Source organism: Podarcis tiliguerta (genome assembly GCF_965153285.1).
Source record: "Podarcis tiliguerta genome assembly, chromosome: 4".
NCBI lineage: Eukaryota > Metazoa > Chordata > Lepidosauria > Squamata > Lacertidae > Podarcis > Podarcis tiliguerta.
Genome location: NC_139537.1, coordinates 63675658 through 63691582, shown reverse-complemented (window position 1 = coordinate 63691582; position 15925 = coordinate 63675658). Strand labels below are relative to the sequence as shown.

At 41.3% G+C, this 15925-nt stretch overlaps 1 protein-coding gene across 1 annotated transcript in view; it reads right to left on the bottom strand.

The window, feature by feature from the left end:
• Positions 1 to 13330, bottom strand: part of ACE2 (angiotensin converting enzyme 2) — a 174988-nt gene extending 161658 nt beyond the window's left edge. The window contains exon 1 of the mRNA XM_083438964.1: positions 13326 to 13330. Coding sequence (XP_083295090.1) covers positions 13326 to 13327 — 2 coding nt within the window. The 5' untranslated portion in view covers positions 13328 to 13330. The remainder of the gene's footprint in view (positions 1 to 13325) is intronic.
• Between the last annotated feature and the right edge of the window lie 2595 nt (positions 13331 to 15925).

Genomic DNA, 15925 nt, shown 5'->3' with positions numbered 1-15925 from the left:
TAATTATTTTGGCCTATCTCTCAAAGTTATGGTAAAGAAAAATTGGCACTTGGGCCTCCACAAAGATGGCTGGATGAAAGAACTGCTAGATCTGGACCCTGACTCCACTGAGTCTGCGTCCAACAAACAGGGAACTTCTGAACCAAGACTCCCCAGTGACTGCAGTCTCTGAGCTGCACCCCACCAAGAAGCCAGAATACATTCCCCTATGAGCCTCACATGCCACCGTGCTTGACTGTAGGCAGCATGTCTTATTAGAGTTAGCAGAGAGGCAACACACTGCCAACCTTCAGGTCGGAGGGTTCTTTATTTACCAGCAATGAAGCAGAGCCTGGGAGAGGCAGTGTGACTGAGGGGCCATCTAAGAACTCATTCTGCAACCAACACTTTTGGAACAAGTTGTCTTTTCCTTAGGACCTGTCCAGGCTACTGAAGGCTCTGTCTCTCAGCACCCTTGTTCCCAGACTCTGGTTTTCGGCCTGCTAATTGGTTGCACAGTCTCTGCCTTTTGGCACCTTCCTCTTGCAACTCGTCTCTGGACCACTACTTAGCTTGATTCCTCAATACTCCACCTGAGTTCTGGGCTTGACCTTGAAAAACAGGACCTTGGAAATTAGGACAGTTTGAACTTCCTAAAAATATGTATATACTGTTTTGTTCCATGAGGTCTTTGCACCATGAATGATGCTCTGATATTTTAATCTTCTGGTGTTTCAATCCTCCGGTCTTTCTGTTTTAAATCTTATATACCGTATGTTTTTATTTTGTAAGCCACTTCGTGATCCAGATGGTGAAAAGCAGGGTATAATTTTTTAAAAAATAAATAAAATCCCTCCTCTACCTGCAGGGGAGTGGATAAAACGTACATGGGAACAAGTCTCCAAACAGATCATCGTTCAAGTTTTCTGCTTCTCTCACACAAGCATTGGATCACTACTTGTCAAAGAAATGAGTTGGACCAAAACATTTTGCCATAAATAAGAGGGGGGGACTGTGAAGGTACCTTGCAGATGAGAAAAAGGTTTACAGCAGCTTCATCCAGCAAGGTGTGTGTGCAGTTTCCATTTTAAAAGGAAGCTTTCTGCTGTCAGAAATCAAAAGCAGAAATTCTGCCCTCTGGATGGTCATGGGTCACACTTAGCTAGAAAGCTGATGGAGTGGCCTGGGGTCAATCACACTGCAGCCTAGCCTATTTGACAAGGTTGTTGGACAAATAAAATGGCATGTGGGTGCGCAGCCCAGAAAACTATGTGTGGCACCACATGTTCCTTGGAGAACGGGCAAGAGGAAAATGCAGCAACAATCCAATCCAATGTTTTTCTCTCCCATATGTTAGCAAACAAATAAACCTATAAAATTCAGATTAGGGGAGACACAGACAGAGAAGAGCAATAAAACAACTATTACAGATAGAATAAAGCAGATGTAACTCGAGACCTAAAAGGCAACAGCGCCAAGCAATGTTCTTGAGGGAAATGTGAACTGATTGTGATGTTCTTCTTACCTGGTCTTTGTAATGGAACACTTTAGAAGTGGAATAGCTAAATAAATAAAGGTGTGAATCTTAACCAGTAAGTTTCCACCAAGAGAAATGAAAATCTTTTATCACTTTTCCTGGTTTCTGCATCCCAGCTTCCATCCAACAAAAATTATCTCTCCTACACATTTATTATTGAAATGAAACAAGATAACGAAATATCAGATTCCTGCTGGAGTTTGCCCACGGCACATGACAGCTTTCTGCAACCCAGAGCCACCACCCCACCCCCCGCCCAAACTACAACATCCATGGCATTTGCAATCTAAAAATTCTGGAGCTATGTGAGAAATCTTTGGGCAGATTTTTCTCCTTTGTTTTACTGCCTGCAGCTTCAGGGGGCTGCAAATTGGTCTGGAGTATTCAAATGAGGTGCATTGGTTTCTCTGTTTTTCTCAGACTGGGCAAAGGTTCTCACCCTGCCTTCCTTGGACGTTTCTTTCAAATGAAGATGGGGAGGGGGAAATTGGCAGCTGGGTCTCCATGGACAAAGATGGCTCAACAGCACCCCTAAATGGTGGACCCTGCTCCTTCAGGAGGAATGCAACCCCAAAATAACTGTAGAACAAAATCCCTAGTACCTGGACTTGGGAGCCACTCACCCACAGTGCCTTTCTCGTAGCAAAGTTCATTTTCCATTTATGGACCCTCACTGCATTCAGGCACAGCATCTTCTGAACCAGATTTAACAGAGAAATAGAGCTCCACACCATCAGCATAGTGATAACTATGTGCCCCAAATCTGCTGATGACTACTGCAATATAGCTGTTAACAGAACTAGGGATCAAGTGGTGTCTTGCAGCAGCCTGCACCTAAAGTACCAGGATGTAAACAGATAGTCCCCAAAAGCTTTTCTCTGAGACTGGACATGCAGGTAGAAGCAGGTAGATCATGGAAAATTCCATCACAAGCATTAGGATTTACTTTACAGTACAGCTGTTCCTACATGGATGGGGCTCCACTTTTCTTTGGTGTGCCAGATCAAAAAGTGGCCACCTATCCATGGGCCCCTTCTGAAACGTGAGTAGTTCCACCCACCTGTCAATCAGCTGACTTCATATGAATGCTAAGCTTCACACATTTGTTTCTTTGCAATGAAACTTGCATTCAGCTCTGTTTAAGTTCAGAGCCAAGTGCAAGGCCTGCTGTTTACAGCAATGATCGGTTCCTCTTGGACGCTCCAACTGAGAACGCTCAGGTAGAACTAATTATAGTGGGCTTTGCATTTGGTGCTTAATTTAAACAGCCCCGAATACAAGGCTCACTGCCAAGGAACAGTCAGGAGCACACATTAAAGAATCTGATTGCTCCTTTGCAGCAATGGCTTTTACCTAGGTTTTAGGAAACAGGTGACATCAGGTAAGTGACAGGTGGGCATGGCTGGGGGGAGGGAAACAAACTGTGTTGTGTTAAAATCTAGTATTTGTCCTTAAAAAAAGAAACCAAAAGAAACTACCATTAGACTTCCATAATGCAGAGAGTTTATTTCCATAATCAAAGTTTATGGATCAGAAAGTACTGCTGGTTTTGAATTCCACAATATTTAGTTTAGCAACTCATTTCCCCCAAAATAGAAATTTATAGCTGGCATAATAATTTGGTTGATTGAAATATCTCCAGTTCTGACCAGCAACCTAGTTCTATAAAACAAGATTCTCTTATTTTTCATTCTTGATTTGGCAGGGCAAATCCATTTGTCATATGCCAATGACATACAAAAATAAAAATCATGACCCTTCTTTCCATATTGTGAGAAGTATGCTGTCAATGTTGCTTGACTTCAGCCTCCAGACTAAGGGGGGATTCCATTACTTCATGAATTGAACAGTTAACATTCTATGGAACAGTAAGTGTTGCTCAAGCTCCATTTAAAGATACTGACAGTGAACCTTAGCCTGCGCCTGGTCTGCATAATGCAAACCTAGCCATGCTTTCCTCTGGTGTGCTATAAACTGTAAGAGACAATAATGCCCACTCACCCATCCAGGCCTCCTGAGTTTCATTTCCAACCAGCAGTCAGCATTCTGTGTCCTGGAGGCCACTAAGAATGCTTAGTCCTTGTTTGGCTGTTTTGGAGATCAGTGAGTTGCATCCTTTTAAAGTGAAGTTTTTGTACTTCTGCAGGATTCACCCAAGGATACTGATGACTTCTTCTTCCTTCTCTTCTTCTTCTGGCTTCAATCAGTCAGCACTCACTGTTTGAGTTGGTTAGAGTTTGGATAGTGTAGATTTGGGGAGGCTGACTCAGTGGGTTTCCAGTATGTTCACCTTCATGGGCAATACTTCTCCAACTTCCAGATTCTAAGGACTGACAGAGGATGCTATTACAATCTCGACCCACCAGCTGAACTTGATTGAGGCATCCAGTTAGCCATTGTAGAGTCAGAACGCTGTGCAGAATCATTGCTCTTTCCCAGATGGACCATTAAGCAAATTGCTGTGGTGGTTCATACACTGCGTTATGTTCTACATTTTGGCCTGAATATGTATGGGTGATAATCTTGTTGTCATTCTAAACAATTGTGCTTTTTCTTTTCTGTTGAAGTATAACAGTTTTACAATGGGTTTATATATCATTTTGTTCTAAAGCTGACTGCTCAGAGATATCATTAACACTCAAGAGCATCTACTGCAATTGTGCTTATGTATAAACTCTGGGTGCCGAAACTGTGTCTTTATTTCTTGAAGCATAAATTGATTATTATGATACATGCTCATCAGCAAGTATTTTCTGTCTGTCTACTATTAGATGCATTATGATGGTGCTTTGGAAATATTGTATTCTGCATAGAAAGCAAACAAGTATTTGTTATTCTGAATGCCCTGTAAGCTGTTGATTTTTTTTTGGGGGGGGGGATTAAAAGACAAACAGCTTCTATGAAATCATTCCAGGAACCAATTTGTGTGAGTGGCCCAAGTGGAGGGCAGGGAGGGGGCGGAAATGCAAACATTAAATCAAAGATGCCTTCAATTTGGGTTTTTGGCTCGAGAACAGGTTTCCCAAGCTTAAAAGATGTGTACTTGTGAAGGGACTGCACGTGCTTGGGAGCAACAAGTGTTGTAAACGCATATAGACTATCTACCATCTGCTCATCTATTTATGTAAATGAACAGCATCTTGCAGCAAAGGAAGTCATAATAGGTCAAATAACCATGTTACCGGTTGTTAGACCAAGTATGCAATGCATTGCAATCATTTATACGCAATCTGTTTGCATTCAGTTGTCAAGCAGCCACTTGGCTTTCAGCAACTGATCAAGCACAATAATGTGGACAGAACTGATAGTGGTCTGGCTTAGTAAAAACAAGACAAGATAAGATATCTTAGATAAGGACTTTTCCAATGGAGTCCAATGCTATGGAACATAAGAAGAGCTCTGCAGGATCAGGGCCACCTGGACCATCATCCTGTTGTCACAGTAGCAAGGAGGTTGCCTGTGGGACACCCTCAAGGAAGACCTCAGCCCAACAGTACTCTCCCCTCCTGGAACTGTCTTCTGAGAAAAGTTGATTAACCTTTTAAAGTAACCTGCCTTCCTACCAATGAAGGACCTAAGGCGCCTCACAATATAAATTAAAACAGATACAACTAAAACACAATAAATATAAATATCAAAAATAAATTAAACATGAAACTATTAAAAAATAGCATTGATTACACATAAAATCATTTAAAAGCAGAACATGCCTCCCTCAAAGGACGCTGCCATAACAACCAGTTAGTGTCCAAAGGCCTATTGGAACAAACAAGTCTTTGCCTGTTGGCAAAGGAAAGCAGAGAAAGAGAGTGCCAGTCTAGCTTCCCATGGAAATGAGTTTCATAATCTGGGAACAGCCGCTGAGGAAACCCTTTCTTGTGCTATCACCAAACGTGCCTGTTAACGGTGGTGGGACTGAGAGGAAGACCACTCCAGATCTCAGACTAGCCAGGCTCATACAGGGAGATACAGTCCTTCAAACAGTCTAGACCCAAACTGTATAAGGACACTGTGAATTATGCCCAGAAGTAGCCAAGTAGCCAATGGAATTGTTGTAACAAGGTGCTTCTGTTCCTCCTGGAACTGGCTCTGGTCAGCAATTTGGCCGTGGCATCTTGGACATGCTGAAGTTTCCATACATTGTCCAAAGGCAGCCCCACCCAGAGCACATCAGAGTATATCTTCCTTCCTACTGGTCTAAATAATGGCAGGAAAAGAGCATAAGGCAAGCGGCATAATGAAAAGCAGTACTGGGATGTAGTCGATATAGCAGCCGGTTTTCAAAGGCAAATTGAAACACATTTGCCTGTCAGTTTTCAAAGGACAACTGAAATGTATTTACCTGCCAGGTACAGATGTGTCAAAAATCCTTTGGAAACTGACAGCTATGTCTGCTCCACCCCCGACACTGATTTTCACTAAGCTGTTGGAGATTTTCTCTTTAAAGTTTTGGTTTTTCAACAGTATGGTTTATGTTAAAATCCCATGAGTGTCATTGAAAGAGGTCACATATCTATTGCTGAGAATAAGAAGACTAGAAGGAATATTTCCAGCGGATTACCTTGAGGTTATTTGTTATTTTGTATATAGCTGACCAGCTGTTACTATTATTACACTTTTCTGTATTTATCCTATTCTGTATTTATTACACTATTCTGTATTTATACAGGGTACTGTGTGGTACATTTATTTCTGGTCTGTTGACTGTAATAAAGTGAAGGCAGTGATGTTATATGGGGGGGGGTAGAAATGTTTTAATAAACAAATAAATAAAACCACAATTTGAAAACTTGAAACTGTAGTGAACATACCTAGCAGATTCCAGACGCAAGTCAAGTAAATAGAAAGTAAAAGATCAGGGTAATGACATGTCAAAGTTTTTCCCAGAACAAGGGCAAGCTGCTTTCATTGTACCAGTCTAATAATGGTTTCTGTTTCAATTAATTTTGTTAAGTACACAATTAGTTACTGCGGCTCTCCTCTGTATCTGGTCATAACCTTGCACTACTGTGGCAGGTTTGGGCTATTTACTTAGGCTTTAATTACCTCAGTGCCATGGTCCATGCCCTTCTGGCAAAGGCAGAGACTCGCCTGGAAGTGAATCATACATGCAGACATTCTTTGATGAGGCTGAGATCATCTTTTCTATTCACAGCAGCAGCCAGGCTTCATCAGATGCTCCCTCTTTTTGAATTTAAGAAGAATGAAGCTGTACTATTTATGTTGGCTCCAGGTTTGCTAGCTGAATATCGCAGCATCTTTACTATCTTCCGCATCCTTCTCTAGACTGTGTCAAATTCGTCTTCTTGTTTAATGTATGGATGGAGGTGGAGGAACAGCATCTTTGTGCTATAGTTTGGCTCCTACACACACCCACCCCACACAACCCAATGGAACTTGTCCATGAACTGTGCATTATTATCTCTCCAATGATGGGAGCATTGTGGATAATTCTCCAAATTGCAGAAGACCAAGGGGAGAGTACCCTTAAGCAATCCACATTTAATCCATGATCTGACCCCTAAATCATACCATTTCATATCAAAAAAGGAACATTCAAAGCAGAAAAATTATATTTAAAAAACTCTAACTCATTTATTTCAACTCTAAAGATTCCATCTTTACTTTTAAAACCACTTTTAGACTTTGTTTTGGTGTCGGTAATACATCTTGGTGTTTTCAGACTTTCTGTCTTCAGGGGAAGCCCTTTCCAGTTTGACTTGTCTCCTGAAGAACTGCTGCAGAAAATCCCTTTGCATTGTGAAATATTCTGGATCAAGGTCAGTGAACATGCAGCCTCCCAGATGTTGTTGGGCACCATCCCACATCATCCTTGCCCACTGGCTGTGCTGGCTGGAACTGATGGGAGTTGTTTGACACCATCTGGAGGGCTACAGGTTAGTCACTCCACATGGAGTTCTGGTGCATGTGATTCCTACCTCCATGTGTTCTTATGATGCTTGGAAAATGATACATTATCATAAATTATTTCCTAAAAAAATAGTCTGTGTCAGCCTAATCAATATTTAGTCATTGTACATGTCTACGCAGAAGTAAGTTCCAGAAGTTCAATGGGGATTTACTCCCATGTAGGTGTTACTACTAGGAGTGTGGCTGATCTGCTTAAAAATGTTGTCTTTAATGTATGATTAAAATGATATAACAAAAGAAAACACGCGCAAAATAACCCACAACTTTGTTCTTTGTGGGTCTGCACATTTGGGGTTCTTGTTTGTAAGATCTGATTGTTTTATTTCCCAGTTTCTTATTTTATTTGTTTCATGTTTCAGAAATAAAATCTACTGGATTTCTCTCCCCCTTTCTCTCTTTTTAGCCACCATTCTTTGCAGCAAGCTCAGATACCTTCATTCTCATTCTGGTGAGAAACACAAATGGCAAAAATGTCTGGTTGTGCAAAGCATTTCCTTGCAGGCTGAGCACTGATTTGACTTTTAAACCTCAGCAATCAGCAAATAATCCACTTTGTATTCTCTTACTGCTCTAATTGTATGGAACAGGAATACATTTTGTTAAGCAATTAGGAGGAAAAAAATATTATTGCCTGAGGAACAGAGGGGGGAAAGGTGAAGTAATTTGTGGGCTCTTGTTTTCATGGGCTAAAAACATTGTAATTGCTTATTTATGCAGTCTGCTCCTGCTGACTCCACTTGTAAACATATCTGCTATTTCAACAAAGACATTTGTTTCCCTTGCAAAATAATTGTTCATTTAATAAAGAAATAGATTTAAGGATTAGCCTTATTGAGTTGTTTTCGGGAGATTTCCATGTTCAACTCTCATTATATTTAATTATGTAATTAATTATAATGGGAGCAGCACACTTAAATGTGCTTGGCTGTTCTATGTATTCAGCAGAAATTTTTATTTCAAAAGGACAGAGCACTTAATCAGTAGAAAGTGGTCTCCCACCCCACAGGAACTAATTTCAAGATACGAGAGAACACACTTCTTGTATATTGCACTTAGAAAAATGATAAAATTATGGCCAACGTTGCAAATAAATGAACACTCCATCTGGGAAACCCGCAAATCCTTGCTTAATTTATGTCATGATCACTGGAAAGCATCTGTGTGATTAAAAAACCAGAAAACAAACCTCTGCACAGAGTACAGAAAGAGTAGGCTGACAGTTATCAGATGAGCCAAGTGTGATTTCTTCAGGGAAATGGAAAGTTGCACCCAAGTTGACAGAACTCAGCAACAGCAAGTTAAGTCTTATGCAACGTAGAAAGGCAGTTGCACTGAGGTAGGAGTGGGTGAGGACCTCCCACTTCTTGGTCACAGTCACTGCTTAAGAAACAACACCAATGCTAGGAACACTCCTAAACTGCAAACCTGCTTCTTTCAAAGGAAGTTCAATCTTGTCCAAAAATAAGCCAAACTTTCACCCCTTTGTGAGTTGCCCAACTCCCCATCAACAGCTTTGTCTGGAAAGTGCTTCAGTTTTGTTCTAAACTGGCAAGAGGTTTCGGTTGAAATCACCTAAGTCCTAAGCAGTGATTTCATCAGCAGGAGCTGTTCACTTCACAGTCAGCGCAAAGTCCAACAATTAACCAGAAACAATCAGCACTCAGGAAGCAGTAGACAGGAGTTTCCGGGCATACATCAACTTGCGCCAGCAATTTGCTTCTTGGAGACACCGAGGCTGACTGAAAGAGGCTTCAGGAAGCATTGCCTTCACGCTCAATGGACGAACACTTTCACTCCCTTTCAACACAACACGAAGTCATTATGGAAGGATTATGCAGAACTGTAGAGGTTTATAGCTCAGAGAGCTACGATCCAGAACTGTTCATTCAGCTGTTGGCTTGTGTCTGCTCTGACTCATAAATATAGAGGTCTGCTAATGGTAATTCCACTCCTTAAATGGTCCATTTGGTCCTAGGCACTTTGGAGACTGGGCATTGTTGTTAATTCCCACAGTGTCTCTGATGAAGGAGTGATCTCCTGTTTACCATGCCACTGTGGGTGACCTCTAGGCAACCAAATCAAATTGGCATGCAGCCCAGACCAGCTAGGCCTTTCTAGAGACAATCCCTGACAACAATATTAGGCAATAGTTATTTGTTCCCCCTGTTCTTTCCTGCCATTGCTCTTCTTATCGGACATATACCAGGGTTATATATGTGGAAAGACACACTCGGTCCTGCAAGCTACTGGAATGTTTGGGTGACAGCTACTCCATTCACATAATGTTGAAGGTGTCATGTGTTCTGAAGTGTTGCTGAGCTTAGGAGTGGAGTGGAAGGCAGAGATGAAAGAAGAGGGGAAACTGGAGAGTGGTAGCAGGGGTCTAAGACCAGGTAACAGAGGCTGGAGGAGGCAGTCACTTCCTTCTCCCAGGATATGGCTTCTTTGCATGGGGAAGCAGGACCCCTTCCTTCCTGGGGAGAGAAGCACAGCAATGGAAACTGAGGAAGGTGTCCACCACCTGCTGGGGTGGAGAAACTGGGGTCAGAAGGTGAGGGCACAACCTGGTCATCCAGGACTTGGCAGTGCTCCCATCACTGGGAACAGATTCATTATTCCCAATGAAGTGAGGACCTGCATACCCAACCGCCTTGCAAGGCACAAGAGTCTTGCAAGTAAGCTCACTTTGCCCCACCTTTAAAAGCTTGGTGGGTGGTTATGCCTACCCATTGGGACAACTTTGTTGCTTCTCTGCGGCTCTGAATTCCTTGTCCTGATCCTAGGGGGGAAACCAACAGCACCTCCTATTCACCAACAGGGGAGAGCTTCTGAGACATGAAGCAGGTGATGCATTATTTGGTGGCTGTATCTGCTGCCCCTGTGCAGCCTGCCACCTGCGTTAGTCACCTCACCTTGCCTCATGGGTGGGCCAGCTCTGCCTGGACCCCTTGGACTGCTACTCCTAGCCTAGATAGCCTTACTTTACCTGTCATCTAGCCTGAGTGTGGCTCTAGTGACTCCTTCCAAATCTAGTAAAAAGCCCACCTGAACTCAATAGGACATATTTTGGAATTGCCATGTATATGATTGTACTGTTAATTGTAAGGGATGGGTGAATCTGACAGTTTCTGCCCAGGCACTGAGGTTCAGCGCCGAGGGCCTTCTGGTGGTTCCCTCGCTGCGAGAAGCCAAGTTACAGGGAACCAGGCAGAGGGCCTTCTTGGTAGTGGCGCCTGCCCTGTGGAACGCCCTCCCTTCAGATGTCAAAGAGAAAAATAACTACCAAACTTTTAGAAGACATCTGAAGGCAGCCCTGTTTAGGGAAGCTTGTAATGTTCAATAGGTTATTGTATTTTAGTGTTTTGTTGGAAGCCGCTGAGAGTGGCTGGAGAAAAACAGCCAGATGATGATGATGATGATGATGATTTCTGAGTCTCTCTCTCTCTCTTTACAATCTTAACATCAGTTCCCCACATTTCTGCATTAATTTACCTTTTTAAAGTCCTCATGAAAGCTCATCAGCATTTCTCCTGATATACACCTTTTAGTGCACTTATGTCTAATGTCCACATTTTTGCAAATAATTTCCCCTAATGTGTTTTTGTCTGTTACTTTCACAAATGTATATGCATTTTATGCACACTTTATCCTAGTATTCACACTTTTATACACATTGCTTGGCATTGTGAAATGTGGAGAAGTGCAAATTTTGAAGGATGTCTGTGTTTCATTTTGCACATTTCTTTGCAGAGTGTGAGTTTGGTAAGTGTGCCTTTAAATGCGAACTAAATCAGTTTTATCCATCCCCCCTGGTGGTAGCCAACTGTGGCAATCTCCCCTCCCCACCCCAGGGGTTAATGTGTCATGACAGTCAGCACAAGTCCTTGCAGTGAATCAAATCAAATCATTTGCCATGTCCACCGGCTTAAATAAATGACTATGATAAAACCAGAATGGCCACATCTCCATAGTGGGCTCCTGAGATGACAAATAAATTCAGCTCTGTCACCAGCTCAGGGTGCTGCCTTATATCATGTCTGCATAAATTAATCTTGCCAAATGTACTGGAGTTAACTGATTGCACATATTTGAATTACACACAGGTTGCAGATTGCCCATCTGCCCTTCATGCCTTTGGAGAGTCCTTCGCTGATGTTGCTCTGAATCTCTCAAGCAACAGCCCTTACAAATGTCCTTGACATTTTCTCCCAAAAGTGCATAGTATGTGCTCATTGAATTATTTTGGCAGTATTCGATTAATCCTGATGAGATGCTTCATTAAACCATAAAGTAGGGTAAATCTACACCGCTCGCTGTTTTATAAACCAGGAGGGCTTATAAGGATGCAAAATAAGATGCAATATGCTCTACAGAAACTAGGGCATAATGAGATGAAAAGCATTAATTAATACAACCCTTAAAAAAAAAACCTCTAGGATGTTGGCTCTTATCAATTTAATTATCTAGCAAACAAGGAAAATTCTCATTAGTGCTATTCTTAGATCTCTTATAACCATGAAGTAAACAGTGAAGGGTTTCCATCTTCATGGTTCTCATCTACATACGTTTCTGCCAACACACCCTCAAGTGGTTTATTTCCTACATTTGTTCCCTCTTCCCCGACGTCATACGACCTGCATTCTTATTATAGATCCTTAATCTCTCCTGCTTTTTACCCGTGTCCTCTGACTCCTCCTCACTCCTTAGCCCAGGACCATACAGTGTGGTAAATTTCTTGGCAGCCTTTGGCATAACGCATTCCAGTTTAGATTTTCCAGCCCAGTCACACCATGCCTAAGGAGTATGTCAAAGCTGGACCTGTGCCTTCAAACACCTGCAAGTTCTTGAAGCCTCATCAATCATCACTGTTTATACTTCTGCCAACTGCTACAGCACATGAATCTGGACAATGTTAAGTATTCATGGCAGTTGTGGGAAGGAGCGTCGCATGGAAACCTAGAAATGTAGGTCTAGCTGGGACTTAAGGTCATATAATCCAAAATAACAGCACTGAGGTGGCATCCCTCAGATCAGACCTACACAAGTTTTGTTTCTCCAAGTCAAAACGGTAATCATGTATCATGCTTTGCTGCAAGCTTGGCTTCCATCATGTTTTTATAGTTTGAAGCAGACAAAAAAAGCCCAGCAAGATTATACAGGGTCTCTCAAACAGAAAAGGCTGTGCTTAGTACAAAATGAATAACCTATTCAGGTCCACTTCCCCATTTTAATGTTTTGTTTTTTAAAAAATAATATTTATTGATTTTCCAATAACATAACACCAAACAAAAACAACTCCACAAGAAAAAGAGAAAGAAGGGAAAAAATAGTAAAAAAGAAAAGAAATAAAAAACCCCCCCAAAAAGAGACCCTCCTCCCCCTTTCCCAAAAAACAAACACAAAAACATCCAAACAGCACAAAGTTTCAAATTTCTTCTTTTTTGACTTGTTTCCTCGACCTCCTCCCACCTCCCTCCCTGTATACCAGTTTTTAATCTAGTCGGCAAATTCCATCCAGCTTTTACTGCTTTTTCACTTATTTACTTTTACCCCTTTTAAAAAGAGAAATAATAATAGAAAAAGAAAATGAACCTTAAATCTTCTAATCTTAAACCCTATAATAATATGCCTTTATATCCTAATGTTTCCTCTTCCTTATCTTAATCCCTGAAACCAAATAGATTCCTTCCATCATCCCCCAAAAATACTTATTCAAACCATGTTACATTTAATTTTACTTAAAAATTTCCAATTTATCCCACCATCTCTTCCCCCCGGTTTCGGGTACTGCCAGTCCTTTTTACAATTTTTAAAGTCTTTCCAATCCATAAAGTCAATCAATCAGCCAGGTTGTCTTTATATCCGAGGCCTTTAAATCATCTTCCTGGCCTGTCTGCAGAGTCTTTTTCGAGCCTAAAATTAAGTCCCAAGACACTTTCCCCTCAACGTCTCCTTTAACCTTCTTGGACAAGCTTGCCCAAACTCTATAATTCCTTTTGTAGACTAGAAAATTGTCCAAAGCTTGCTCCACACTCTCTTTAAAGTTACTAAATTTCACTTCTTCAAACTTTCTCAAAGTGCCATTCTCCAAAATGTACCTTATCCAACCTGAATCACTCAGTCCAAATGTGGCACTACTTTTCCAAATCTGTCCTTTAAGCTCTTTACTCTCATAGTCCATTTTTTGTCCATCAATTTGAGGCTCTATTACTGTAATTTCCACAGACGGTTTCTCTTGCAAAGACAGAGCCTGTTCTGTTTGATCCATATTCTTCTCAGATATCTATCCTTGTTGAGTTAATTCCGTTTCTTGAGCCGGGTTTGCTAATTTTTTTGCTTGTTGAGCCAAGCTGTGTACGTTTTCCTTCAAATCAGAAATACCAAATTCCAGAATAGACAGGTTTTTTTTGAAATTGTCCAACTTCCCCATTTTAATGTTTTAATGTTATAACCTGCCCTGGGGCCTTAGGGTGAAGGGTGGGTTGTTGTTGCTGCTGCTGTTGTTGTTTCTTCCCCCAGCCATTCTGTTCTGCATTCCCTTAAAACACCTGCACGCAACTAGGGTCAAGATAGCCCTGTGCAAACTAAGTGTGCACCCTCCAATATGTCCCAGATTCCTTTGCAATGTGCAGGGATTATGTGAAAGGCACCCAGAATTTCTTTGGCATATATGAGGGTGTACAGTGTTCCGTGAAAACAACCTTTTTCAATACCACTGTGTATCAGCTACTGATACTCAATGCCATTGTATGTCAGGTATTAACTATGATGTGAGGACAGTTGTTTATCAGTAGAGCATCTGCCAGTAGGACTAGGAAATAATTTCATCTGAAAGTCTGGAGAGTTACTGTCTAATACTGAGCTAGATGGGTGGTCTGCCTTGGTTTAAGGGAACTTTCTATTTTCTACCAACTCTGAAGCATTTCTGCCATTTTAATATTTTAATAAGCTTTCCAACTTTTAATGAACTAAAAAGTTGCTATGACTAATCGAACTGCAGCTTTTTAAAAAATTCAGACATTGTTATTTTAAAACATTTCAAATACCTTGTAAATACTGACTCAATCCCATGTTTCTCACTCTCTCTTTCTCCCAGCAGGCAATGCTTCTTATGAGATTCTACCTGCAAGAAATATACTTTTTGCTTCAAAAATATTGTGTTGTTCATGCAAACATGAATATTCAACCAGCATATCAATTAATTGACTAAGATGATTAGTTGATTAAAATTATTTCATTAAATTGCCCTACTTTCTAACAGGTTTCCAGGAAAAGAAGCCAGACTGACATGTAAAACATTCTGATGCCCTTCTAAAAACTGGCTACCCTCCAATTCTCCAGGAAAAAGGCTAATTTTAGTAATATGCACATTACTGTTAAAATTCATATTTCTTAAAATATATTGGGTGGCTGCCATCTGGCCTCTGCATCCTGCTAATTTGTAATTTATCAGTTAAGCTTCACAATGTTGCCCTTTGCCACTTGTCTGACATAGCTCCTCAAGATGCTCTCTCTGAAAATGTGAGTTCAAATCCGTTATTGCACTAAGTGCCTTCTTTGACATATCAGCAACACCATCTCCAGCTACTACCTAGATGGTTTTTTCTGTAGACTTTATAGCCAGGGATAAACTGTATCCCAGCAATTATCACTGTTGCATCTGGTTTCTAATGTTCTATGATACGTCTGAGTATTTGATTGCCTATCCATTGTCTCTGCTAGCTCATTATCAGCTTCTGTCCCTTTGCAGGCATAGGTTCATAAACATAGCTGGCTAATGGCTGAATAATAGCACCAGGTCCTGTGTCGTTGTTTACATTCACAGGAAGGAAAACAAACAGTAGTCCATTCTTTTATCACCTTATATCACCTTCCCCTAGCGAGTGACATATTGTTGTAGACAGCTTCAGAATGTAAACATTCAAGTGGGTTACACCCAAAGTGCAGCCAACTTTTTAAAATCCCACCACAAAAAGTCTCCTCAGTTTGGAATGGTATGATATGTAGTGCAGGGGACTTCAGCAGGCATAGGCAAAATATCAGAAGCTAGGAGGGTGGAGTTTCCACTCATGTAAGAGATTTTCTGGGTCCCAGCTACTGCATTCGGTCCAACCAAGTCATATGGATGTCAATGAGAGAAAGTTTGGAACATGTTCAACTCTCCCATTATAATCAATTAACTTTGCCTGGATCATGCAAATCATACAGTGCTTCTAGCATGTGTTATTCTAGATGCTACAATCAAAGGCACTGTGTATCACTTGCTTTTGGTTTCTCATTCTGTGGAATTGATGTTGTCTGGTGCAGTTCTTACAAGCCCCAGGCCACTGGAGTCAGTCACTGCAGAAGTGGGCAATGACCTTTTAAGAAACAGATCCTCAAATGGGGTTGGATTAACAACAGGTCCAGCCCAACCAGCCTTCACCATGCCTCAAAAGGCCTCAACATGCTGCTGAGACAACAGCTCCCTTTGGCTGT